Below are 25,561 nucleotides of genomic sequence, written 5' to 3' on the forward strand. Positions count from 1 at the left end.
CCAAAAGTTAAGAATCTACATACACAGTCATGACAGTTAGATTCGGCATATCAAAGAACCCCAAATATTCAATTTCGATGAAATCAAACAAAGTTTAATTTTGGACCCTTTGGGCCCCTTATTCTGTTGGGACCAAAACTCCCAAAATCAATACCAACCTTCCTTTTATGGTCATAAATCTTGTGTTTAAATTTCATAGATTTCTATTTACTTATACTAACGTTATGGTGCGAAAACCAAGAATAATGCTTATTTGGGTCCCTTTTTGGCCCCTAATTCCTAAACTGTTGGGACCTAAACTCCCAAAATCAATACCAACCTTCCTTTTGTAGTCATTAACATTGTGTTTAAATTTCATTGATTTCTATTTTCTTAAACTAAAGTTATTGTGCGAAAACCAAGAATAATGCTTATTTGGGCCCTTTTTTGGCCCCTAATTCCTAAACTGTTGAAACCAAAACTCCCAAAATCAATCCCAACCGTTCTTTTGTGGTCATAAACCTTGTGTCAAAATTTCATAGATTTCTATTAACTTAAACTAAAGTTATAGTGCGAAAACCAAGAAAATGCTTATTTGGGCCCTTTTTGGCCCCTAATTCCTAAAATGTTGGGACCAAAACTCCCAAAATCAATACCAACCTTCCTTTTGTGGTCATAAACCTTGTGTTAAAATTTCATAGATTTCCATTCACTTTTACTAAAGTTAGAGTGCGAAAACTAAAAGTATTCGGACGCAGGACGACGACGACGACGACGACGACGACGACGACGACGCCGACGCCGACGCCAACGTGATAGCAATATACGACGAAAAATTTTTCAAATTTTGCGGTCGTATAAAAATCATCCATACCTAAAGAAGGAAAAGTCTGTAGGATTTTAACAACATCACCCTGATTCCTACGATACACAAGCCTCTCTATGAATCCTAGCTGTGGATAATACTTGGCTTTATGTTTGGCACTGACTTCCCATGCATTCACACCCCAAGTGTTTACTATCACAAGATCTCCTTCATTTAAAAGATTGAAGGTCTGCTTTGGGACCACAGCTAAAACATAAAAGTTTTACAAATTAAACCAATTGTTTTAGTACAATTTTACAAAGGTCCTTTCAGTAAAATCTTAATTGTTTTTAGAACATTGGAATATTTTGAGTTTAACATAGTAATTTATTTTCACTGACAGGGTTTTATTTTTGCTGATATGCAAAATTTTATTTTGAACAGACAAAAACATAGTAGTTTGCATCACATTATCATGATTATCAGAATTAGTTATTCACTAACATTTAAAATTATTGCCAAATCTTACAAAATACACCATACTTGCTCCACCTTCTGTGTATAGGCAGGGATACAGTTTCCCTAGCATAGAAGTTGTTCCCCTTTACCAATAAATATATCAATGGAAATAAAGTCAGTAATTTGAAAATGAAATATAATATTTTTTTCTTGTTAATTTAGGATTCAGGATTAAATTTGATATATGTCATATATAGTACATGTAGTATATTTACCAGTAAAAGTTTAGCATAGAAGTTGTTTCCCTTTATCAATAAATATATCAATGGAAATAAAGTCAGTAATTTAAAAAATGAAATACAATATTTTTTTCTTGTCAATTTAGGATTCAGGATTAAATTTGATATATGTCGTATATAGTACATGTAGTATATTTACCAGTTAAAGTATATGTGAACATCTTGTTATATGGAGGATTCAGGATTAAATTTGATATACGTCGTATATAGTACATGTAGAATATTTACCAGTAAAAGTATATGTGAACATCTTGTCACATGGTTTATGAACGCGAGTAAACACAATGTCAACTGATCTCCTTCTTCCCTTTGACTCTTGCCAAGACCTCACACACTGAAATATAAAAAATAAAATAAAATAAACAAGAATGTGTCCATAATACACGGATTCCCCACTTGCACTATCATTTTCTATGTTTAGCAGACCATGAAAATGGGATAAAATCTCTAATTTGGCATTAAAATTAGAAAGATAATATCATAAGGAACATGTTTACTAAGTTTCAAGTTGATTGGACTTCAACTTCATCAAAAAACTACCTCGACCAAAAACTTTAACCAAAACTTTGTCCTGAAACGGGACAGATGGATGAACAAATGGAAGGACGAACGAACAGAAGGAGGTACAGACCAGAAAACATAATGCCCATAAATGGGGCATTAAAATTGATTCTGGGAGGTGTTTGTTTATGTCATGATTGTTATTGATATTGTAGAGAGTGCTCTTAATATTTTCAATACTAATATTTTTATCTCATCCATATTAATATGTTATTTTTATTCAATATCAGATATATACTGATAATTAAAAAAAAATAATGCTTCACTAAACCGAGAACCAGCTAAAAAAAATTTGTGACAACTTACTGTTTCCCATGTTTCCAGATAAAGGTGGGGGAATAAAGTTTTGAAATAATCTTCGTAACTGTCATAAGAGTCTAAGAGATGTGAAACAGGATACGCTTCATCAACATCTGGAGGCGCTGTCTGATGTTTTTCTACAAAAATAAAAATAATAGATTTATTTTTACCATTACACACAAAACAAACTTATTCTATTATCAAATCTGCTATTACTATCTATGTAGCTAGGCTTTCTATATTGCAGGGCATTTTATAAATGACTATGCAGTTCTAGTATGAGCTTTGCTAATTGTTGAAGGCCATACAGTGACCAATAGTTTTAAATTTCTGTGTAATTCGGCTATTGTGGAGAGTTATCTCATTGGCAATCATACCATATCTTCTTTTCTAAATTCAAATGATCTTTTTATATATATGACAATGTCTGGTACGTAACATAAAATTCTACTGATAGTTTAATATTTAAGGAATGACTGTAATATTTTTTTCTGTCTATGAAGAAATAACATCAAAATGTGGTGAACACTGAATAACCTGCGTAGCGGGTTATTCTAAAGTGTGCACCACATTCTTTATTTTATTTCGAATAGACAGAAAAATATTGGAGTAAAGTATGACAAAACATTGATGACGCCATGGTCACATGACAGAATGTCTATGAGCTGATCAACAAAACAATGTCAACCAATCGGAAGACGTGTTACATCCAAAATTAAATTATTAATATATATATATTTGATCTTTATTAAAATTCTCACCATATTCATCAAACCAGCTGGCATTCCACTTCAATATCTTCACAAAGAAGTAATTCAAGTCTAAAATACTCAGATCAGCAATAGGACTGCTTCCCTGTTTGAAAAGAGGAATTGGTACCCTATCAACCTGCTGATGAGCAGAAGACGGTCTTGAATTATTATAGTGGGCAGCTCTGTTTCTATGTTGCTGGTAAGTAGATGGTGTGGGAACAGTTGCTACTGGTATCTGTTGACTGGTACTTGAATAAGCACCAGGAGGTGGTTGATAAGTAATTGTTGAATTTTGATTCTGTGTTGTTAGAGGTTTTGCCTTTGCAGCCTAAAAAGAGAAAATTAATGCATTTAAATATTTAGTCAACAAATACATTGTAAATATGCATACATTTAAATAAAAATAATCTTTACGAGCCCGTCCCAATTCAGTAGCCAGCTGTTGTTTAGTGGTTGTCATTGTTTCATGTCTGTTATATTTGATTTTTTGTACATTGGAATGAGGCCATTTAAAGTTTTCTTGTCTGAATTTTTATGACTATACATACTATAAGTATATACAACTCGTCTAAACATCAACCCAACAATGTTAGATCTGTAAATTTTCTTTTGCAAATTTTTTGTTCTTCCCTCACCGGGATTCGAACCCATGCTACTGAGATATCGTGACACCAAATCGCCTGCACTGCAGCCGTCCCGCTAGTGTATATACTATAGGTTTTTTACTTCTTTTTTCAATAATACACAGTGACCTATATAATTGCTAAGATCTTTGTAATTTGGTCTCATGGTGGAGAGTTGTTTAAATGGAATGCACACCACCCTCCTTATTTTTATATAGACAGACATCAATGTGAATGCATGTATATGAAATCTGATTACTTCATGTACTTTAAAAATAATGTCTGCAATTTTTTTTTTTTTTGTAAAGTTAATTTTTAGTTGGTCAAAAATCACTAAATGCTGATGACTGATGACATGGGGATTGACTTTAAAATTTTCTCTCTTCCTATTGAATTCAATGGAAAGTCATGTGGATTAAATTTAAGTTTTGGGATACCAATTTTGATGAATTCCAAGGTTAAAGGCAAACCTTTCATTCAAAAGTTCAAATTAAATACATTTTTTTCTTTAAGCATGTATGCAAATGTTAGCAAATTTTAAACAAATTCAAATATCCATGATTGGAGGAGTCCTAATCCCGAAATCCCTGGCTTAAAATCATGAATTCCCCAGGTCCCCAATTTAAAAAAAATTAAATCCTGACATCCTGAAATTCGAAAAAAGAAATCCTGGATCCCGAAAGGGTCAATCCCAAAATACTGATCTTAAAAACACTGACCCCGACATCCCGAAAAAGGTCCAGTCCCCCTCATATAACATACCTGTAAATTGAGAGGTAGTTTTTTCATCAGGTTTACAGAGCTAGTGACTGGTTGCTGTGTAACTGGTTCATTTTCATTTTCCCCAGGTAGTTTTGGTAGTCCATCAGGAAAATGTGTGTTAAACCTGGCTTTCCTATTGTCCCAATCAACTCCTCTATGCGTATTCTCTGCAGACTGAGAATATGCTGGTATCCTAAACTGAACATTTAGACGTTTGCTCTCTGATCCTAATATACGCAGAATTGATTTGGGTGTTTTCTCATGTGTTTCAGTCGGAGATGTTGTTTCTAGAATTCCTGTTGATACAATTTCAAGATCTCTTTCTCTGTACATTGATATTCTTACTGTCGTCTTCTCGGGAGAATTATTATTGATGCTGACCTCTGAAGTTGATGCCTCCATCAGACTTTCTGTTCTTTGTTCCGATTCTTCACGGCTTGGTGTTCTGACTCGTGATGTGATCTTCATATTACTCAAGCCAATTTTTGACATAAAATCCCCAGAAATTTGTGAATCTAGGTTTGTTGCTAATAATGGTGATTTTGTTACTATTTCTTTTTCTTTCTCTTTCTTTGCAGTTTCAGACAACTTTGGAATCCTTTTCATGATTGTCTTATCTTTGTCATCTTTCTTTGTCTCATCTTTCTTCGATGATTCATCTTTTTCCTTTTGAGAAGACGAATGATGACTACTTTTGCCTGAAGATCTCCTTGAAGATTCTCTCTCCTTGGACTTTTCTGACGATTTGGATTTTTCAGATGACTTCTCATCCTTCTTATCAGAAGACCTACTAGATGATCTGTGATCTTTTTTCTTGTCATGTGACTCCTGTCTCTTGTCATGTGATTTCTGATCCTTGTCATGTGGCTTCGGATCCTTGTCACCTGACCTCTTATCTCTCTGATCTTTAGAGTCTCTTTCTTTTCTGTGACCAGAACTTTGTGATGAGCTATGACGATGTTTGTGTTTAGATGATGACCTTTCATGTCTATCCGACTGAGAATGACTGCGATTATCTCCCCTTCTACTTTTATCCGTCTTCTCGGAAGTTATATTATCTTTTTTCTGATTTTCTTTGGTTGTTTGCTGATCTTCCTGACTGCTCTGTGCCCCCTTTGCTCGTGGAAATTCCAGTAATGGTAACTGTTTAGCTAGGATCTCTTTTTCATCAGGGAGAGTTACATCAGAAACATCACTTGCACCTAAAATACCAAAGAAGAAATCAAGTTGAGTATCAGTGTCATATTCAAAATGGCTGACAAATATTCATACAACAAAATATATAATATTTTCCATAAGAAACTCCACACGTTAGAAAGTGTTTTTTTTACCCCAGGCATAGATTGCAACAGCAGCATTTCAGGACCACTGTTTTGGGGAATAGTTTCTAAATTTTGAACTTCCTTTTTAGTTTTGTTTCAATGTTTGTATTGTTTCTGTTTTTTAAAGTGATTTTTTTATTTAATGGTTAATTGATTGATTGTTGGTTGCTTAACAACCAGTGGCAAAAATGTTATGCGTGTTCAGGCGATTTTAGGGCAATGTTTGATGAATTTTGTGTGGAATTGATATATTGTAAGACGCCTGACGGAATGGAATCATGGATATTTCAAATACATCCATGTGTTATATACCTAATCTGGAGGTTAGGATCCCAAAATTGAAAGAGAAATTATTTCAAATAAACATGCGGGAATTTCTCGCTGCACTGAAGACCTGTTGGTGACCTTCTGCTGTTGTCTGTTCTATGGTCAGGTTGTTGTCTCTTTGACACATTCCCCATTTCCATTCTCAATTTTATGATCATTAAAGAATGACATTTATGATATCTCAAAATTTCAGAATATTCTTTTTACTCATAAAATTCCCCTTTCCATATATAATGCATGAAAAATATATGGAACCATATTTACCTTCAACAAATAAATGTTTTCTTTTGACAGGTTGGGGTTGTATAGTTTGCTTCTTTCTCTCCACCATTCTATTTTTAGCAGCCCTAATCTTTCCATCCAAGCTATTGTCTGCAGCAGAATATGGTTTAGTTTCTCTATGCCTTTTGACTTTCTCAGTTTCTTTACTTTTCTGTTGCTTAGATAACCACTGACTAGTATTTTCTTCAACAATGTCAATATCATTAGTAATCTCTGGTGAATTGGAGTCCCGCTTTTTACTTGGTTTTTGAGAATAAAATTTTTCTTTTTCTAACTGGAAACTCTCTCTTTTCTCCTTTGATGTCTTAGGTTTTTTCGGTGAACATTCCATAGTTTTCTTTTCTTCACTTGAAACTTTTTTCAACATTGTGTGCTTTACATAAGTTTTGTCTTTCTTAGGAGTTTTATTCTCTTTTGATTTTGAAACGGAGGTACTATGAGTATCAATAACTGGTCGTGGACCTTCATCTACCTCATCTAACATAGCAATGTAACCATCGTTAGTCTCAACTGGACTCGCAGATCTGTCCTTTTGGTTTTCATTGACATTTTCATCAACATCATCATCCAGCATTGCTACATATACACAATTGTTATCTTCTTGTTGATTGCTTCCATCATCATCACTTTTCACAGAATCTTCATCATCACTTACGGCAACAGTTAAATTAACTTGTGTAGCCTGTTCATAGATTTCGTCTTCTGAACTTAACATTTGAACATTGTCCCCTTGAGTCTGTGCACTATATGGATCAAATGCTTCACAAACATCATCAGTGTTATCAACTTGTGTCATTGTGTTAAAGACATTTCTTGCTTCCTTTTTGGACTGTCTTTGGGGAGTCTCAACTTGCGTCATTTCATTGTAGCAGTTTTGGCTATCTTCATCTACATTGTCGGCCAGAGTTTGGTCATTATAAATATCGTTCGTCTTGCTGGTTTCATCGCATGAAATTTCAAATTGAGTGGCAGCGGCATATATTTCCTGATCACTCTCAGTTTCATTTTCGTCATGGTTTTGGACCTGTGTTGCCATGTCGTAAATATTGCAGCGATTCTGCGATTCCATTTGTGACATAGCATCCATAACATTTTTTGGTAGGCCAAAACTAAGTTTGTTTGATATTTGTTGTATACCACTTGATAATATGCTATTCTTCAGTTTTTTGTCCTTAACTTCACTGACGGAACTCTCTTCTGCTTCAAATTTATATTCGGCCTGCGTAGCACAGTTGTACAGATCAGTATCATTTTCATCATCAGAAATATCGATCACCTCAGGTTTAACTACCTGAGTTGCTGCAGCATATGGATCAAATTCTTCTTTTGCCTCCATTTTGGTACGATCAATTTGAGTATTAATGTCATAAACATCGCCTACAACTTTTGTATCATCCTTATTAGCGTTGTAATATACTGGCTTCTTTTTTGTTGTTGGTTTGTTACCTTTCTGCCAATCATACTCCTCAGTATCATCACCATACAAGTCTTCTGATGAATTATATTCTTTAAGATATTTCTGTGCTTCTAACGGCGTGGAAAATTGTTTTTTAACAATGACCTTTGTTTCCTTTATGTGTTCGACAACACAGCCTTCATCGCTCAAGCGCTGTACGACAGAATGTTTATTAGTCCTATCAATTTGTGTGTTGGCATCATATAGATCCTTACTCTCTCTTTTTATAAACCTTTCTGGTTTTGACTCATTAAAACTTTGCCTTCTGTTGATATGCAAATTCTTGCCTTTTTCAAATTGTTCATCAAAATTGTCCAAATCAAAGCTTTTTCTTCTTATTGGTAATTTCTTCTCAGAATCATTAAAAACTTGAGTTTGAGCATTGTAATAGTCCTCTTTATCCATCTCCTTTTTAACTTTCTTGTTTGTTCTGTCATAACTTGAGCTTCCTTCATCTTTAATACCTGAAACTTGTGTCGCTGCTTGAAACAATTCATTGTCGTCTGATTCAAAGTCATCACAATCAATAATTGCTACTTGAGTACTTGCATTGTAAAAGTCTTCCATTGCTTTTTTAGTATCTAATGAACGAACTTTTTCTACCCTGCTAGACTTATTTTTTATATTGTCAACAGGAAGTTGAGTTGGTGCATTGTATAAGTCTTCCACAGCTTTTTCAGTGTCTGCTAGACGAACATTTTTTTCCATGGAAGACTTATTTTTGATATTGTTGTCAGGAAGTTGAGTTGCCACATCATAATAGTCCTCAGTTTCTGAACCTGTTTCATCCCCATTTTTAACCTTCATGCCAGATTTGTTTTTATTTGGAATCTGAGTTGCAGCCTCAAAAAAGTCTTCATCTGAATCGTCACTAATAATTTGCGTATCAGCATCATAATTATCTTTTTCTACATTTTCTACCTTGATAGGGGTAACAACTTGAGTATTCATGTCGTAGCATTCTTTCGTCCAATCTCGTGCTTCAACTTTCTTTTTCAACCAGTCAAAATCAAGGGGCAGCTCAGGACTTTCAATTTTTACAGGTATAGTATCAACATCATCTTCCCCATCAAGGAAAAAACTAACTCGTTCATCCTCATCATTTTCAGCATCTGGTTTGTCATTGTAATCAATTGTTAAATTTTGCTGTGACATGCTGGAGTAAAAATTTTCGTCAGAATCAATCACAAATATTTCATCTTCCTCTTGAGTATAGGCAGAGAATGCTCTTTCCTTTCTACCCCTTTCTCCTGTATCTTTCTTACCCTGGTCTTTTGTGGGGATTTGAGAAAACAGTAACTCTGATTCGTTTTCATCAGAGTTATTGCTCTGTTTTGTTTCTGACGATGAGTTTCGCTTTAGCATGATCAATTTAAGTGGGGTGTCTGAATCTGCACCAGAATCTTCATTTTCATTGCCAGAAGAAATATTTTGATATTCAGGATCATGAATTGGAAAAGAATTTTCCATCTGTTCCCCTTTCACTTGAGAATGACTGTATGCCACTGTGGAGGCATTGCTCTGTGTTGATCTTGTAGAGCTGTCACTACTATGTCTCTTCCTTGGCCTAACAAGGGGAGGTAATTCTTCATCATCAGAGGAAAATTTCAAGGTTAACTCAGGGGTCATTGCATTGCTTTTCTTTTTGCTACCTGATTTCTTCTGAGATTTTCTTTTCTTCATGATTTCTGATTCTGACGAAGAGCTATGGTCAATATCACCTGATTTGCGTTTATGCGCTGGATTGTTTGACTTGGAATTGTTTTTCAAAGTAACCCATTTAGTTTCATATGAATCCTCTGTAGATTCTTCTAGTATACTTTTCAATTTTTTACTGGAACACATTTTTGAATGTGTATCAAATGGCCCTGACAGTTGCCTTTTTCTTTTCCCTTTGTCCCTGTGCACGAGATGTGCAGCATCGTCAGTTTCCGTTGTCTCTGAAGATATATGAATGACCTTAGAAGAGGCCTTGCCCGATGAGTTTTTCTTTTTGCTAACTTTTTTCTTCTGCTCTTCCTCATCTTCACTCTCTGAAGAACTTTCATCATCACTTGATTTTATTCGAGATTTCTTTTTCCTGATTTTTTTATTTTTTTTAGTAGGAGCTGTAGATTCAATCACTTCACACTCTGTTGACGCAGACGAGGAATTTCTTCGTATACCAGCACACTTTTTAGGTTCATCATTCTTCGTCAAGTTTTTTTCTTCATGATAAGTTACAGTGTCATCTGTATCATCGGAACTTTCTACATGATTTGTCCTTTTTTTCGTGTTACATTGGCCATTATCATTTCTAGAACCTGGCAATCTGATCTGAATTCCAGTTTTTCCAAACAGAGTTTTATTCCCCGACTTTCTTATGTCCTTAAGCCATGGTTTTGATCTGGTATCCATCTTTTGTTTATCTGCAATCAAACAAAAACAATGTGTTCTTAATCAAATGAAAAAAAATGTTTTTGCAAACTATGCTCTATTTAGCAAAATGAATTTGTCAACAACCTATGCAATATAAATCATGTTGGCTTTATGTTCACTATTTTGAAAATCAGTGATGTAAACAATAATTTATATTGAGTAACTGTAATTTTAGAAATTATTGTCAGTCAGGGGTACTACTTACAAGTTATTTTTATTTATTTCAAGAAGTATATATTACTATATTTATATACGTAAATTTGTAAGGTACATGTACTTATACAAATGTATTTTAATTACTTGTATAGGTAAATTATGTTAAATGGCTTAGTTACATATGTCCCTTAGACATTCAGAATTTTTTTACTTAGTATATTGCAATTATCACCCATGTTGGATGTAGAGTTGGTTCATTGGCACTCGATACCACATCTTCTTATTTATATGAGACATCATGGACATTGGATGATGCCCCCACTTGCATAAATCGTTATAAAGGGGCATAACTCTAGAACAGTTAAAGTGACGCCATAAAAATTCAAACTTGATCTGTGTTTTATGGTATTTATGCATTATGTAAAAGTTTCATAATGCAATGGCAGGGGCATAATAGTGGGTCCCATTGGGGTCTTAAGCGGGATGCGAAATTGCTGATTTTTAGTAAGCGTGACACGTGAAAGTCAAATTATTGTGCCGTGAAAACGAGAAATGAAGTCTAGCGGGACACAGGAAATTACAAAAAAATGAGAATTGCTTTAGTGCAAAGTGCAGGTGGGATACGGGAATCTGACAAAACAGTAAGCGGGATCAGGGATCAGAACCCCCAATGAGACCCCCATAATAAAATACATGATATGAGCTGATACCTGGAGGTGGTCTTCCAGTACATTCATCTTCAACACTATCTTCAGATACTTGATCATTTGACATTCCAGCCGTGTCCGTCACATCTTCTTTTTCTTTTACAGTCTACAATAAAATAAATTAGATGTTTGAAAATTAGACGAATCAAGAATCAGGATATAAATTTTGTAATAAATGAGTGACCCATTTCAATGTTCAATGTGTACTGTGGATTCATTGTTATTTCAACATTTGTGGGGTATCAATTTTTTTGGATTATGTTTACTACACATTTAAAGGTTCAATACTCTTTAACATGTTTAACAGACATTTTCAATAATTAAGTTTGAATGAATTGGACCTGAGGGTATCAAAAGCCTGAAGGTGTGAACACCTGTGTTTACATAAAATATCAATGATCAATAATGAAACAGACAAATTCTGTTTATTTTTTGTTTACAAATTAGTGGCTTTACTATGGTTTTTTCACCCCTACGCATAGATGGCCTTATAATTAACTGCATTTTGCCCAGTTTTTTTTAATTTTTTGTTTTTAATGCTTGTCAACTTTATATTTGTTTACTTTCCAGCTGTTTTATTTCAAGCCTCATTCTGCATGCTCAGGCACTTATAAATTTTTTGCAAAACAAATTATAATAAGCCTGTGTTTTTCTTATGAAAATATATGGTTTATGTGCATGATGTGTTGTAGCCGTTAAAATATACATCATATACATGATATAGGGACCTAGAGATTAGCTGTTTATATCCACATTATGTCCATATTAGTTTCATTGGCAATGATACAATGTATGAACATCATCTCACTTTTATACAGTTTGTCACAGTCCTTATTTTTTTTCATTGAAACGTTTAACTGGTTTACTCTACATGTACACATCATAATGAATTAGCTTTAAATGACTAATTGGCAGTTTAAAGCATACATTTAAATATATCTCAAATTCAGTATTACTTCTGACTAAAGCATGCCAGTGAGTGCAACAAGCAAATTGAAGCAATAATGTATAGTGTGGTTCATCATGTAGTATGGTATAAGTTAAGCTGACCATGCAAAAATGCTGTAGATTCAAAAGTATCATTCAATGGGTTATACACATGTATAATAACTGATTGCAGATTTGTGCATAATGATTGAACTTTGACACAAATTTACACTATTAATTTTTAATAATTTATTTTCATTCAAAACAAATAAATAATTAGCATTGTTTAATTAGTTAAGCTTTTAGACCTACAATGTACAATGCACATATCATCTGAGATTACTCCTAGATTTTAATATGATAGCCCTCATTCTATTAAGGAGGTTTAGAATGTTAGTGCTGTGATCTAAGATTGTCATTAAAACACGGTAAAGAATATATAATAAGGTATACACTTAACACATGAAACAATGCCCAAGTGTTGATTTCTCACAAAACATGTTAACCCTGTCGCATTTTATCGCCTGTCCCAAGTCAGGAGCCTTTGGCTTTTGTAAAATTTTGTTAATCTTATATGTTTTTTAAATAGTTTATTCGTATATTTTGGAGATTCGTTTGACGTCCAATTTCACTGAACTAGTACACATTTTTGTTTTGTGAAGCCCACCTCCAGTGCACATGGTGCAGTATTTTCTTGTTGTGTAGAAGACCCATTGGTGACCTTTGGCTGTTATCTCCTTTTTGGTCGGGTTGTTGTCTATTTGACATATTCCCCATCTCCATTCTCAATTTTATTTAAAGTTTTTAGAGCTGCAAAACTTGAACTTGAACAAAGAATGGCAAGGATTATAAAGTTAACACACAAATCAGTCATAAATAAAAAAGCTACGGTTCTAAAAAGGTTTACCATAGAGATATTCTATGTGGCCCAGCCCCTTGTTTTTTTTTTAAGTGGGACCACATGTACAAGTATCAGGAAAGAACTAAGAGGTATGAGTCCCTACACTAGATTGTGTTTATGAACAAATATCCTGAGATTAAATAATATTAATGGTGCCATCAGCATGATCAGAAAATTCAAATCACATTAACACAGTAAATAAAGCTTAGGAAAGCTCTAAAAATCTAGAAGCGCAGGTTTATAATGAATGTCATAATAGATCATATGGTAAGACGTCAATATAAGCAGTGTTTTTGAAGTAGTGCTAGAACGTAACGTTGTTTCCACCCACATGCAGCCAGATGTGTATTCAACTGTTTCATTTTTTTGTACTCGCAACAATTATCTAATCACAGAATTCCAGATTTTCTTGTTACAATTTTCCCTCAATTTCAAGTTACAAGAGCCTAATGATACATTTTGCATGTTCTAGCACTAACAAAGTACGGGTGAGTGGGATTTTATGGAAATTTCGTGACATTCATTTATAAACAATTACATGTACAAAACTGTTTACATTTAGTATGTTTTGATTAAACAGCTTGGCATAAACACCTCCCATTCTTAACAGAACTGAAAAATAAAAATATGTAAATTGGCACTGGTAGTGGAACACCTCCATATATATATGATAAATACACTGTACATGTAAATTCAAATTCTGAAGTTACAGAACCAACCATAATTTTTAATCAACTGGTCTCATCATTTGCTCATCTAATATTTATCAAGTTTTATAGTTGCATCATGCATGAAGAAGGACAATTTTTAACATCAAGCTAGGACATCACAAATCATTTTAATTCAACACATAGATCATAAGCTAATAGGATATAATTTTAATTTGTTATGTATAACCTCATTTTTGAAATAAAACATTCAGGAAACATGTGAAAGGCTTGAATAAAATGACCAAATTTTATTGAAAAGTTTAAAAGCTTACATCTAATATACATGTACTATCCCACAAAAATGACAAACTTAATTTCGATATGCAACACTTTTCAGAGAAAGCACTTGGTGATATGCCAAAGAGTGTAAAAAAATGCACCCGACCACAAAAGCTATCACATTAGATCATTAAATATTTATGTGACCATTTATTTATAGATAAAATTTAAATAAGGTTGTTACGTAAGCATGATTTTCACACAGTTATTTACAAATTTTTTACCATTGCCTTTTTAACTTTCATATTTATATAGTAATTTATAGTCTTTTATCAAAGTGAAAGTAGATTTTCTGTAAAAGGAAATTTGTTACAGCATATAAAATTATGTCAATGACACAAAAAAGTGGTACTGTGTTGTCTGATTCTATTGAATGCATGATGGCTACATTCAAGACAATTTTCTAATCCTTTTTTTTAAAGAATGTGTTAATTTATGTCGGTTGATCTATTGTCAATCTGCGTAAATTGCTTTATTTACCATGATTTACAAAAAGTAAAATAACAAAAATACCAAACTCTGAGGGAAGTTCAAAACTGAAAGTCCCTAAGCAAATGGTAAAATCAAATGCTCCAACACATCAAACAAGAAACATGTAACGACTGTCATATTCCTGGTAAGAAATAACAAACATTCTGACTGAAAAAGTATGGGAACTTTTCTCATTGACGTCTTTCAACTCATTGAAGTGTAAAAAAATGAAGCAAAAGTGCTAAAATTAACTTAAATGAGACTTGAATAGTCACTAATAGTTTATTTTAAAAACAAAAATATTCACAAAGTGAAAATCTGCACACAATTCAAGAATATTTGTCAAGTCTCTAGTAAAATTGAGCGTGAAAGGAAAGACGGTTTTAATCTATAAAGGAGACGTGAATCAAACTCATTGAAATATAAATTGAAAATTTGAAAAAAAATATCTTTGATTTAGTTTTTACCCACGTTTTTTCCCCTTCAGTGGCTCCACTCATTCATTCCTACATTAAAATAAGGGGGGTTACAAATATTCTTTAAATTCGAAGAGTCGTGCATATTTTGCATTATCTATTACCTCGTACAGTGAAATAACATCGAGCTATATTGTTTTTAAATATAAACAGGTGCATGACAAGAAGTTAATTAACATTTTATCAACCAAAAGTAAGTTTTTACCACAAAAATCCTCACAAGTTGTCCGCTAAATTCGTAATCACATAAGCGCTTTATTGTTTATATGGTGAACCAAAATTAAGTCCTGCGAACCCGAATGAAATAAGGACACGTAAAGATAGTGCCAGATCGATTCATTTGAAAACTGATCTATGCATTATCCTTGAAAACAACAATTCTAAATCAATAGAAAATTAGTACATAAATAAAGGCAACAGTAGTATACCGCTGTTCAAAACTCATAAATCCATGGACAAAAAACAAAATCGGGATAACAAACTAAAACCGAGGGAAACGCATTAAATATAAGAGGAGAACAACGACATAACACTAAAATGTAACACATATAGACAAAATCCCACGAGAATGACAAATATAACATATATATATAACATCAAAACCAAATACATGAATTTGGGATAGACAAGTACCGTGACACGTCTTATCGCAATGTGAATTTACACTCAAAAATAAGAGAAAACAAACGACACAACGTTATAATGTAATACACACAGAAACGAACCATAATATAACAATGACCATATTCCCGACTTGGTACAGGGCATTTTTAAAGGAAAAAATGGTGGGTTGAACCTGGTTTTGTGGCATGCCAAACCTCGCACTTTTATGGCCATGTGAAATATAACATCAAAATGACAACACAGGACTACAATATAAATAAATTGGAGAACACAATAGACAAAGAATCACACGAACAACAGCCAACAAAAGGCAACAAGTTCAAAATTTTAATACGCCAGAAGTGTATTTTGTCCACACAAGACCCATGTGTGACGCACAGATACCAAAGTTTGAAAGCCGAAACGAGTACAAAGTTGAACAGCATCGAGGACCAAAAGATCAAAAAGGTTGTGCCAAAAACGGCAAGGGTTTTCCGTTAAGTTACCAGAAAATCCCTATAATTTAGAGTAATTTATACTTTTGCAAACAGTAAATTTAATAAAATGAATATTCAAAAGATGTACATGATAAAGCTGAAGTATTAACTAATTACAGGAAACAACTGAAATACATTTACATAACCAGACATTTGAAACACAAAAGTAGACACATCCGAATACGTTTAAACCTCTACGCCAAGTGACGTCCTATTTGAAACTGAAAAATGACGAAAAAATGACGTCATTAGAATTAGTAAAACAGAGCATCAAAAAATGAAAAATGACGAAAAAATGACGTCATTAGAATTAGGATTAATTTAAGATTATATATTTGAACTAAATACTGATATTGCATTTAATAACAAAGCACATTTTAATTCTTATTAATATAAAACTGAGGTAGCAATTAACTATATTATAAAACTATGTCAGGTTTGTTATGAATCTAACTTCAAACGTAAAATATCGTACTGATTACTTTGAACGAAATCAAATCTGATAAATGAAGGCGGTGATTAATTTTCTTTACCATAACACAGAAATATAATAGAAAAGACGTCAACACATTTGACAAAATCCGATGAGAATTACAAATATAACATTAAACATTTAAACTAAATACATGAATATGGGATGTATAAGTACCGTACCACGTCTTATAGTAATGCGAGTTCACACTCGGCAAAACAGTCACAATCGGGAATAAGTCACGTTTGGTAATTAAAAGATTAGACGACATTATGACAAAACACAATCTACCATGTGGTAAAAATGTCCTTAGCTAGTTTGGTCAACGAAACATCGTATGGATCCACCAAATCGTGATGGTGTCCATAAAATTTACGGAGTGTCAATTTTAATCTGTCCTCCTCATAACTTTGTTGGAGCAGTTTCTGCGTAAGGAGCACACTCCTGTATATGAAGTCCGTATAGTGTGAACAAGCACGTGAATAACGTATCAATTGTGATATGTAAACACCATACGAAGGGGCAGAGGGTATGTTACTGCTGAGAAATGGGAAATTGATAATTGGGAAGTTGAAATCGTCCCGTTTATCATAGATTTTCGTGTGAAGTCGTCCATCTACGTCAATATTGAGGAAAAGATCAAGGTATGAAGCAGTCCTTCTAGTATCAGTGGTATCCTTAATTTCAAGTTCACTTGGATATATGAGATGTAAGTATTGGCTGAAATATGGGTTATTCAATGATAGAACATCATCAATATATCGGAAAGTAAAATTAAAGAATTTCGCAAGGTGCTTTTTCTTTTTGTCTTTTAGAAGGTTCTGAATGAATTCTGCTTCATACGAGTACAAAAACAAATCAGCCAGCAGGGGTGCACAATTAGTACCCATTGGAATACCGACTGTCTGTTGAAATATAAATCCTCCAAACTCAACAAATATATTGTCGATCAAAAAGTCCAGCATTTTGATAATATCATCTTCTGTATATTTTCTGGGAGATTCAGTGTGATTTTTCACAAAATATGAATTATTGTAACCCAAAACAAGAAATTTGTATCTACGATTTCCATTTTTATAGAAAAAGCTCTGTTTTATGAGATGGTGTAGTCGATCTTTCAACTGAGCATGGGGAATAGTAGTATATAGCGTAGAAAAATCAAAAGTTTTTATGTTGCTGCAAAATTGCAAAGATTGTGATTGAAGGTTAAGCAGTAGATCTTTCGAATTTTTGAGAATCCACATCTGGTTAACACCACTGGTAGAATATATCTCCTCACAATATTTTTGAAGCCCATCTTTAACTGTCGAAAGAATAGTAGTCAGTACTTTAGAAAGATGTTTGGTTGAACATTTTGAAGACCCAGCTATGTATCGTTCTTTATATGGAGTTTTGTGTAATTTGGGTATCCAGTATAATGAAGGCAAGTTTTCTTCGTTTTCTTTGATGTTGATACCAAAAGAAAGAAGGACAGATTTATGATTTGGTAAAATTTCGTCCTTGGTAAATGATGTTAAAGAATATGTAGGATTACCAGTAGTTTTATCAATTCCAAGCTCTGTAGTGAGACATTGCAAATAATGTTTTTTACATATGAAGACAATATTATTGGAGGCTTTATCTGCTGGAACAACGACATATTTGTCATGCAAGGAGGATAAAGCATCCACAACCTCCGGATTCTTGAAAGGGTTAGAAACTTTAGTACTCATATTACATCGTAGTTTTTGTATGCGCCTCTGAATGCATGATCGAATAGCTTTGATCCATTCAGACAAAGTATCCAGTTCTGGTTCGTCTGGTTCGCGCTTTACCCATTTTCTTGCATAGTCCTCAACTGCATCCATCAGTAACTTGAAATTCTTTTTCCAGTTGATGGGCTGGGGGATTCTATATTTTGGTCCCTTGGCTAACAACTCTCTTAGTTGTTCATTGTTAACGATGCCAAGGTCTCCAGTAATAATATGACCAGCTGGACTGTAATTGTATTGTGACGATGCACATGAGCAATCCGGAGGCTTGGATTTTGTATCTTTGAGGTTAAAAGCCTCTAAAACTCTCTTGTGGTTGAAAATCTTGGATGCAATAGACTTGGTGTAAGTATAAGAAATAACAGGTGTAGCTTTATTTTTGAAGTAATCAGGTATAGTTTTTTGTACAGATTTTTGATGGAAAATATTGCTAATATTTATAGCATCTAAACCTTTATTGGCGAATTCTACCTTAAAAAAATAACGTTTTTCCTCACTATTGGATGTAGTCGATACGGGTTTGAATAGTCTATGGTTAGCAATGTCCATGATAATTGCAACTAATCTATACAAAACAGAACGAGAATCAGTAACGGAAGTATTTTGGGCATCTTGAAATAGTAAAGAAAGTTTTGACAATGGAATGGAGTATAATTTAGTTCTAATATGATGAATTCCTAAAGGTTTTTGAACAGACGTTAATAGACTATCAATTGTCACGGTGTGTACAGCAGGTGGTATATATTTTCTGTGACCATGACTTCTATTTCGTCGAGCAGAAGTATTAAACAATTGTAATGTATTGACAGTACTACACCTGGGACTAGACAAAATACCTACCCCATCAATTTTGTCATTGCATCCATAGGGAATGGCTGTTCCCAACTCTCTTATCCAAAAGTCTTCTCTTTTCGTTTCGGCTTTCAAACTTTCAAACATACAATGCATTTACAGATTCCTTTAAAAACATTAATAATTAATTGGAAAATAACTTTTATTACAAATAATTTGAACATTTTGAACTAAGTATATTCAAGAATACTGCGCACGATTTTAGTGACTCGGCACGATGTTTTTTAGTACCTTCTGTTAAAAATTATTGCATGGTAAAATAAAATAAAATGCCATAATGGAGTCCACCAACCAATTCTGCTGTCTTTCTAGTTATTCAAGGCTGTCATAAGGTTGCTGTCTAGAACAGAAAATCAAGTTTTTTTTGTTTTTTTTTTAGTCGGCTTTTCATGAACATTTATACAAATATAAGATCTGTAGAACTTTTTGTTTCATTGCATTATTTTGATCCTGATTTAAATATCTTTATTTTTATTTCTCTTACTAAGAGCAGGCCAAGTTATTTAGTCCCCCACCCCAAAAAAAAAATATAATCATAAACGGTCTTCTCCTTGCAGAAACCAGAGACTACAGAAACTAAAGATTTTTAAACAAAAATTTCTGAGATAATTTACTTGTCCATGTTATGTGCCAGTAATGGTTCAAGAAACGAGTGTTAAACTATAAAATTATCCCAATTATATAATGGTGAGTCACTAAAGTCGAGCGCACTTTATTAGAACTGATATGACCCATGTCAGGCAAGTTTATGATTGTGTTTTTTACATAAATTTGGCAATTAAACTCTTTCTTAAAATGTGCTCTATTGTATTGTATTGTCACGTATTGTAATGTAATACATTGTATCTTTTATTGTATTTAACTTAAAGTTAAACTTAAGTTGTACCATTGTTTGCTTGTATTGCACTGACGACACTTATGGGTGTAATTTGGCAATATAGATTATTCATAAAAGATTATATAAGTTGAGCATGATACAAAAAAAAATGTATTATAACGCCCTTCTTTCTTTAAAAAAAACCCAACTCATAATCTATTTTTAAGTACTTCTTGTAAAAAGGGGGATGAGCTAGAGATACGCATTTCTTTTGTTCGAGCAGTGATTTAGGAACAAATTTTAAAAATAAAAGAACCATGGGGAAGCCTGTGGATCTGCAAAACAAATAATCGTATGCGACAATTAACAGGCAAACAAGTCCTAAAAACGTCATCTGTGCATATGCTCTACACTCCCGAATCTGACAAAATCTATGTTTGACTACGTATACGGAGAACCATCTAGAATACCCGTAATCCATGGAAAAAAATATATAATAGTGATGATACGTCAGTGTTTTTATTGCACCGCGGGTAAATTATCACGTTGAGATTGGTTTAACGCCGTCACGTGGTGACCCTCTATGAGACCGTAGGGGGTTAGTAAATTTCATAGGGGGTTCATGACGCATTGATGGTAACGTCATCTATTAATGCTGTTGTGTTTCATTGTTTATTTTTCAACAAAACGCAGCAGAAAAAGTCTAACGTGCGATAAATTCGTTATACGGTTAACTACTGACCCCCTCCGGCCTCACCCCCTATGGATTTTACTAACCCTCTATGGATCCATAGGGGGTCAGTAGCGAACCATAATTTTTCGAAAAACTAAGGATTTTCTTTTCCCTGGCATAGATTACCTTAGCCGTATTTGGCACAACTTTTTGGAATATTGGATCCTCAATGCTCTTCAACTTTGTACTTGTTTGGCTTTATAAATATTTTGATATGAGCGTCACTGATGAGTCTTATGTAGACGAAACACGCGTCTGGCGTACTAAATCATAACCCTGGTACCTTTGATAACTTTTACTGGCCTCGCACGGCCGGTCTGTCATTCAGTTTTAATGAATTATATATATATAGTAATAATAGTACTGAGATTTTTTTGTAATCCAATCACAGATGCCCGATAAAAAGTCGTATCATAAAGAGTCAAGTTTTTTTTCAGGCATTTGCACCTATATTCCTCGAGTGAAATGGCTATTTTTTAGTCTAGTTCGGGCGACACCGTCTAGTTGATTGCCAGATAATGTACAATATGAATGGTAAGGATTTTTTATGGGCATTTGCAATGTAGAAATGGGTCGGAATTCTCACAAAATCTCTGTGAATCTCGGGTGGGGGAGGAGAGGGGTTCTAAATCCAACCAACACCCCAAATCGAGTGTTGAGAACCCTCCCGCCGCGTCTTAAAATAAACAAGTTATTCAAATGAAATATAAAAACTTAGACACGTTACCTGTCTGTAGCGTTGTTCCTCTAATAATACTTAGTACAAAAAGACTTAAGACTATAATTATAATAAAAAGAGGCCTTATACTAGGAAAAAATATCACAGGTATTTGAAATCCAAACAATTGTACAGTTTGTATAATTTTAGCTTTTTCAATTTGATAGGAACTTGGAATTTAAAAAATCTATTTAAAAAAAGAAAGAGGTATTATATGATTCTTTATAAATTATTATAGACAATAAACAGAAGAAAAAAACGAGAACGAAAATATAATTGAAAACAGTTTGAAATGTAGTTTGAAACTGACTATAATTCTGTTCGGCGCGAAAAGAAAACGATTTGCACGAGATTAGCTGGTCAATTCCCCGCGAAATCGGACAATATTATCACTGTTACATAGGATACAAAAGGTAACAGACGTACCAAGTATGAAACATATAGTTTACAAAACAAGGTAAGTGTAATATACTTAATAAAATAATTTTCCTAAACTTTTCATTTATATCATCTATTTTTTTATCATAAGCATAGCATATATATAAATGAATTTTTATTTCATCGATTGTTACTATTTATTCACGCGCAACACAAACTTGGACATATATTTTGTTTTCTTTCTTTCTTTTTGAGAGTCAACGAATATTAGTATGGGCAGACCTATAAAGTGTGGTCTTATATTTCTGTATATTGTTAATTTTTAGGTCATTTTTTTTCTTTGAAAAAGACGCTTATTCTGTAAATTTCTCAGTCAAAATGATGTTACTATTATTTTTCACTGTAATTGGATGAGTGCTCATTTAGGTATTAAAATACATGAACACTTTAATGCCGCACGCATAAGTGTATTTTTTATACTTGTATGATTCACTATTCCATTTCCGGTTGTTCTCCATTTATTTGCTCATTTTTGTCTGTTTTTATGACCGAACTCAACAGGCACTACTTGTTTCTATCAATGAGAAGACCCACTATCAACGTGTAAATATATGTTGATAGTGGGTCTTCCCATGGATAAAAACAAGTGCCTGTGCCCACCTACGTACGATAGTGGAAGGGCATTATGTTTTCCGTTTGAGGACGTCCGTCCATCCGTATGTTTCATGTTAATTTTTTTTGTGGACAAGGTACAGTAGGTTTTGATGAAGTCCAATCAACTTGAAACTTAGAACACATGTTCCCTCTATTCTGATGTGGCAGAGGCGGATTTAGGGGGAGGGGGCCCTTTTTGGGAAAAAAAACTTGGTTGCCTATATAGGGAATCACTGAAGCGTGACTGGAGCGGGCCCCCACTTAAATTTTCTGTATCTGCCACTGATGCCAAATTAGAGTTGGACCCCAATTTCAAGGTCCAGTGAACATAGAAAATCAATAGGGACACATTCTTGTATTGGACTATTATTTATAATGTAAACACCATTCCAATCCACTTTTGTTACCTATCAGTAGTCCAATGTTGTTATTCCTATTTGCAATGGACATCATGATAATCATAACATGATTATAAATCACTGAAGCATGACTGGAGCAGGCGCCCCCATCCTTTAGGTCGGTCAGCGCACCCCCACCCATTTATGAAAAGTTATAGGACTAGCCGTGCATCCTCTAATTGACGCATCGCTACAAACTTAGTAGATAAGAGAGGGTCCAGTTTGGTGTCTTGACACTATTTCAATATCTAAAAGACATGTGTCAATATGCATAAAGACAACAAACACGTCCCAAAGAGATTTTATCTTTCTGAAATATAAAATTAATTCACTGTTATTTATCTAGTTGGAGCTAGACACCTTTTCAACTCAACGGTCGGAGGTTGGTTACATCGACGAAAACTGAACATGCATGACATATTTGCCACTGGACGTTAAGCAACTAACAATCAATCAATCGGAGATTACTTTTAAATTCTATATAGAAACATCATTCTCGTAAAATATTTTTTTAGGAACGTAGGAAGTCTTCGTTAAACAAAGTAGCTTCATGCAAATGTAGATTGAAGGAAGCTCTTGGTCGAACTTTTTTGCAGCAGAAAGAAAAGGAAATTACATTAAGGTAAGCAATACACAGAATCGTGTCGAAACATCAAACCGGAAGAACTATGAAACGACACGATTTGATGTTTATTCACATGTAGAAAAAAATACTACAAACCGTTTGATGCACGCTTTGGGACGTTTTTAATTAAAACCAGAAATCAAATAACTCGGTCAAACTTAATTATAAGGGTCCATATTGAGAATTTTTCATGTTAGTCTGAAAATATTTATATTTTACTTTTAGTTTCACGTTGCAGATATAGCACAGACCGTAAATATAGACGATTACAAATGGAAAATGTTCCATAGGCAAGTATTTAGCAAGAATTAACACGAACTCCCTGTATTTTCAATAATACTCATTGATGTTAATTGTATGCAATAGAAAAAAAGAAAAGTAAGGAAGTGTTCATATGTTATGTGAAAATGCACAGTATAAAAGTTTAAAATTTAAAAAAAAATGTCGAACTCGAAGCAAAATTTTAAACGTTAAGTCCCTTAGCTAATGGCAAAATCAAAATCTCAAACACATCAAACAAATGTACAAGAAACAACTATCATATTCCTGACTTTGTACAAGCATTTTCTTCTGCAGATAACCCGGTGGGTTAAATCTGGTTTTATAGCTAGCTAAACATCTTGCATGTCACGACAGTCGCACAATATTATACATGTAAAGTTTCTGTTCGGGAGTTGAAAAAATTAAATATTTTGTATGCGTGTTTTCTCCTTTTCAATTAATAAGCTATCTGCAAATAGTATTATCGTAAGACCATGACATGAAAGGGGAATACATATTAAAGGTATTTGAAAACTCCTATGCACTTTACTATGGAAAATGCATTTATAAACAAATATACTACATGTATAGAGCATGTGCATAGAGCAGCAAAAGAAGTGATTCAACAAGTTAATATTAAATCTGAATATATATTATACATGTTTAGTTTCAGGAAATACTTCCAATGCTATGAATGCTGCTTGTTTACCTTTGAAAAACTGACCAAGAAATATTCCTTGTGGCATATTTGTGTTTACTACTAAAACATTAGTCATGCTTTCGTGGTTCCATTTTTATGAATAGAAAAAATGTCCACACTATAATTGATCAGGTTACCGTCTTGAAATACAGAAAAGACGAAAGCAGTGTAAAATGAACCGAAGACCTGCAGTTTGCTTTGCAATCTTTTCGGCCTGTTTCAACCATGTCTTTTTCATGACAACAAGATGGCGACTGTTCGACGATTGTTTTCTTCTGTCAGCTTTGGGAAATATTTTTGACAACAAAAATTATTCGGAACGCCGTTTATATAGAGTATATTAAGCCCTGTGGCCATGTAATTACATAGGACCTCTACATCGTTCAAGACCGACAGGTTATAAACTCTGTTTGAAAAAAGGACAAACAAAATGCACAGAAAAGTGTCAATTTCAAAGATGCTATTTTCTCCCATTGTAAAAATTGGTGTAAATGAAAGAAATCCGACAAAAAGTCTGGATTAGTTTTGAAAGAAATATATCGTAATATTGTGGATATTCGCATATCTTATTTCGATAATAACAGGGTAAGAAATGCACCCATTTGGAGGAACTGAAAAAAAAATTCAAGAACTAGCAAAGCCTTTGTGTTCGATCACAGCAGCAGACACAGTAGCCTTATTTGTGGTAGTGATATGATGCAAATACTATACGTGGAAGTTCTTGAGAATGAAAACATAGAAGGCCGTACGCTATAGAGTAAATTGCTATCACAGCTCGGTTTAAGGCCTGGACAGAAAATCATTATGTGAAGGTCCCTACTATGTATGAGTTTCTAAAACAATACAAAAAACCTGTTTAGATTTCGTTTCAGCATACTCAGTTTCTGGTGTTCTACGACTGAATCCATTTTTTTTAGAGTTCTTTTGGTGTCATGGATAAATTACGAGCATTTGGTGGCCCATTCCGTGAACTTGGTCGACATTTGAGATTTTCGAGTCTTTACACTACACTTCAATACAACTGTACCTTATCAAATAATTAAATGGTCCGTTGATAAATATGGATGCAACTCGTATAGAGCTGCAAATTTAATCTATGTACGTCAAATGCGCCTGTAACCTAGCAGACA

At 33.7% G+C, this 25,561-nt stretch overlaps 1 protein-coding gene and 1 long non-coding RNA gene across 2 annotated transcripts in view; one reads left to right on the top strand and one right to left on the bottom strand.

Annotated features, from left to right (window-relative positions):
- The window catches only part of LOC139491304 (probable helicase senataxin), a 66,366-nt gene that overhangs the window by 22,135 nt on the left and 18,670 nt on the right, over positions 1-25,561 (bottom strand). Inside the window, exons 4-10 of the mRNA XM_071278923.1 lie at positions 11,212-11,314; positions 6,454-10,335; positions 4,541-5,742; positions 3,165-3,483; positions 2,410-2,540; positions 1,771-1,876; positions 854-1,051 (exon numbers count right to left, since the gene is read on the bottom strand). Coding sequence (XP_071135024.1) covers positions 854-1,051; positions 1,771-1,876; positions 2,410-2,540; positions 3,165-3,483; positions 4,541-5,742; positions 6,454-10,335; positions 11,212-11,314 — 5,941 coding nt within the window. The remainder of the gene's footprint in view (positions 1-853; positions 1,052-1,770; positions 1,877-2,409; positions 2,541-3,164; positions 3,484-4,540; positions 5,743-6,453; positions 10,336-11,211; positions 11,315-25,561) is intronic.
- On the top strand, positions 21,761-24,441 carry LOC139491305 (uncharacterized). Its single transcript, XR_011656515.1, has 4 exons — positions 21,761-21,872; positions 23,361-23,467; positions 23,696-23,760; positions 24,399-24,441. It is a non-coding gene; the product is annotated as an uncharacterized lncRNA (long non-coding RNA).

The sequence above is a fragment of the Mytilus edulis genome, chromosome 10 (genome assembly GCF_963676685.1).
Source record: "Mytilus edulis chromosome 10, xbMytEdul2.2, whole genome shotgun sequence".
Classification (NCBI taxonomy): domain Eukaryota; kingdom Metazoa; phylum Mollusca; class Bivalvia; order Mytilida; family Mytilidae; genus Mytilus; species Mytilus edulis.